General features: G+C 33.3%; 1 protein-coding gene across 1 annotated transcript; it reads left to right on the forward strand.

Annotated features, from left to right (window-relative positions):
* Positions 1-1,518: 1,518 nt before the first annotated feature.
* LOC115624767 (cytochrome c oxidase assembly protein COX19-like) lies at positions 1,519-1,974 on the forward strand. Its single transcript, XM_030519600.1, has one exon. The coding sequence runs from the start codon at positions 1,556-1,558 to the stop codon at positions 1,808-1,810; it is 255 nt and encodes an 84-aa protein (XP_030375460.1). The 5' UTR covers positions 1,519-1,555; the 3' UTR covers positions 1,811-1,974.
* Positions 1,975-2,984: the final 1,010 nt, after the last annotated feature.

A 2,984-nucleotide genomic window follows, 5' to 3' on the forward strand; every position in this document is an offset into this window, starting at 1 on the left:
TGTTACATACATTCGCACAAAACTAATATAGCCTTTGGGTACAGGCTATAAAAATATAGGTGTTATACATGTACATTTATTTATAATACACGAAAAAATCAGGGAAAAACGGGATTTTTAAAAAAAATGTATGATTAAAATTTATGTAATATCAAATTGACAAATTAAAATATAAAATCGAAGCATACGAAATTGATCAAAATGTTTTCATCGATGAAAAAATAAAAAACTTGACAGTTTGTTTAGGCAAAAAATCCACCGGCAACAAAATTCAACTTGAGCAAATATTATACAATGCGCAATAACGCTCGCTAATTGCTCGAGTGATTTCGATGTAACGGGTAAGCAGGTTTTACTTCAGTCAACTTCCCTTTGGTTGACCGTAAAGTGGTGGATTCGGTAAGGCGTTTGCCTTTGAGATCAGCTTGGATGCGGAAATCAAATCGGGTCTCTTACACTATTTTGTCGTTAATCATCTGTTGCTGACAGCTGGTTGTTGTCAAAAAATTTTTATTTCAAAGCATAAAAAAAAAGAAAATAAATAACATCTCAAAATATCATACAAAATTTAGATTTTTTATCATAGATTCTATCAAAATGTTAACAGTACTAAGAAGTTTATGTAGGTTTCACCAGTTTGCGTTGGAGCTGCAAGAAAAATCGACGCTTAATCGATTTAGTCGATGTTTAACATTGTTGCTAACCATCGATTTTGGGTGTTGAGAATCGATTAATAGTGAACATTTGAATGTACGTATTTATTTGGAGGTATGTTGAACGGCTGCTAAAAGTAAGTAATATTAATAATTGCCAAATTACATCAAATTATTATATTTTCTTTGCCAAAGAGGAGGGGCGACGGAGAAGTGGACAAATTTTTGAAATGAGGTAAAATGTTTAATGTGGATAACATGCTTAATTAGTTAAGCAAATAGAAAATTACATTTTTTGAACATCACTTTTTGCTGAACTAAATCCTATTTTGTGAGTCAAACGAAAGTTAAAAATAAAATATATGTGACACAATTCTTCTTTCAAATAAGTACCAATAAACTGTGTATTAATTCAACGAACTTGGCGCAAATTGAGTGTCGCTGAGTGGGCAAGTCCGTTGTTACAAATGCTATGCATAACAGGGGTGCCTTGTGAATAGCTGGCGTGAAGGTGAAGTTCCAAAAATGAAATCTATAGAAGTTCTGTAGCACCGACGTTTTTTTTTTTTTGAGATTTCAAAAACAACTGTAGGCGAAACTTCTGAGATTTCTGTCACCCCTGATAATTATGTAATTCTTATCGGATTAATTTTTTTGTGTACATATAATAGCTATTAATCTAAAGAAATCATAACAAATTAATTATTATTTGTCTTGCATGGAATTAAAATGATATACGATTAAGTTATCAATTCTAAAAACAAAATTGTTTTCCACAACGGAATAACAATTCTTTACCTATGAAAAGAATCGATTAAGTTAATTTATAGTCGATTAATTCTCACGCAAAATCGATAAATGGCAGCTTTTTATATCTTATTTCTAAATTTGGACTAAAAATAATGACTTCTCAAATATACAGCCAGAAGAAGTTTATTCCCACTGCGCCCGATAAGGGAAGTTTTCCATTGGACCACGACAGCTTATGCAAGAATCAGTTTTTACTGTATGTAAGTTGTATACGGAGAAACGAAAGCGATAGTGCAAAATGCCGTCAACAGGCACAGGACTATTTAAGCTGTCGTATGGATAATAATTTAATGGATAGAACGGAGTGGTCCAGATTAGGATTTCGGAAGGACACAGCAAACCTTTAAATAATTAAAACCCCTCAACCATCACATAAATTTTACGAGAAAATTGTAGTTCTGTATGTCGTAACGTACATAGTATACATATGTACATACATATGTATCTATGTATGCATGTACATATTTACTGTGCCAGTTCATGTGAAATTAAATATTATTAAAATAATTTATTTATTTGAATAATTAACTGGAACAATTACAACATTCTATTGCATAAGCCCCAATAACATATTTTTGTTAGCATGTTCGAAGATGGTGCAATGTAACGGGATTGCTTATAACATAAACATCGCTAAATCTCTACACTAGCCCGGTGTTTCATGCCCGGTTTGTTGGCGATTAAAGTGGTTATGCAGTTACTTTCAATAAGGCAGTTAAAATGTATGCTAAAGAGGTAGAGTTGAATGTTTCGAAATATCTACACAGAGACAGTAAACTTAAATTCAAAATAGACATGGCCTGGAAACGATATGGCCACAAAATGAACCTATGAAAATACGCACGAGCTCGCACTACCTGGTAGGTTATGATATTTTTGTAACACAGCCCGATACAACATTTAATAATAAATTTGCGATTTAATATCTGTAATAAATAAACTATTTGTAGTTTGTTAACGATTTTGAATGGCTGCCTATGGAACGCTTTAAAATCAGTATTAACACATAATCTATGTATATAAAACAGTTTGTCCTGACTGACTAACTGATTGGTAATCAACGCACATCCCAAAGGCCAAGATAAACTGCATACTTGATTTTTATACCCTGTACCCAAAGGGTGAAAGGGTATATACGAGCCCTAACCACTATTAATTGGTACGGCAAGGTTTTTTCGACAGTGCAACTTTCAATGACTCATATTTATTTGTAGGCGATGATTGCCCAAACATATTTATACTTTTTAAAAAGGTAATTGAATTGCGGTGTGTGGTGATGCACCATCCTGTTGAAAGGTATATTCCCCACACTCAGAAAGCTTTGGTATTGATGGAAGGAGATTACTTTGAAGGACACACCGCAAAAACAACCAAAAAGTGGCTTCAAGAAAATTGAATTGATGTCTTAGATTGGCCGTCATCAAGCCCAGATCTAAGCCCAATAGAAAACTTGTGGGCAATCATCAAAAGAAAGCTGAGGAATGACCCACAGCGTACTCTGTCAGGACTAAAATCAAAAAT

The sequence above is a fragment of the Scaptodrosophila lebanonensis genome, unplaced genomic scaffold (assembly GCF_003285725.1).
Source record: "Scaptodrosophila lebanonensis strain 11010-0011.00,11010-0021.00 unplaced genomic scaffold, SlebRS2 tig00000061-arrow-pilon, whole genome shotgun sequence".
Classification (NCBI taxonomy): Eukaryota; Metazoa; Arthropoda; class Insecta; order Diptera; family Drosophilidae; genus Scaptodrosophila; species Scaptodrosophila lebanonensis.

Bases quoted from the DNA above. Each gene is read 5' to 3' on its own strand.
- LOC115624767 (XM_030519600.1), top strand. From the start codon at position 1,556: ATGACTTCTCAAATATACAGCCAGAAGAAGTTTATTCCCACTGCGCCC.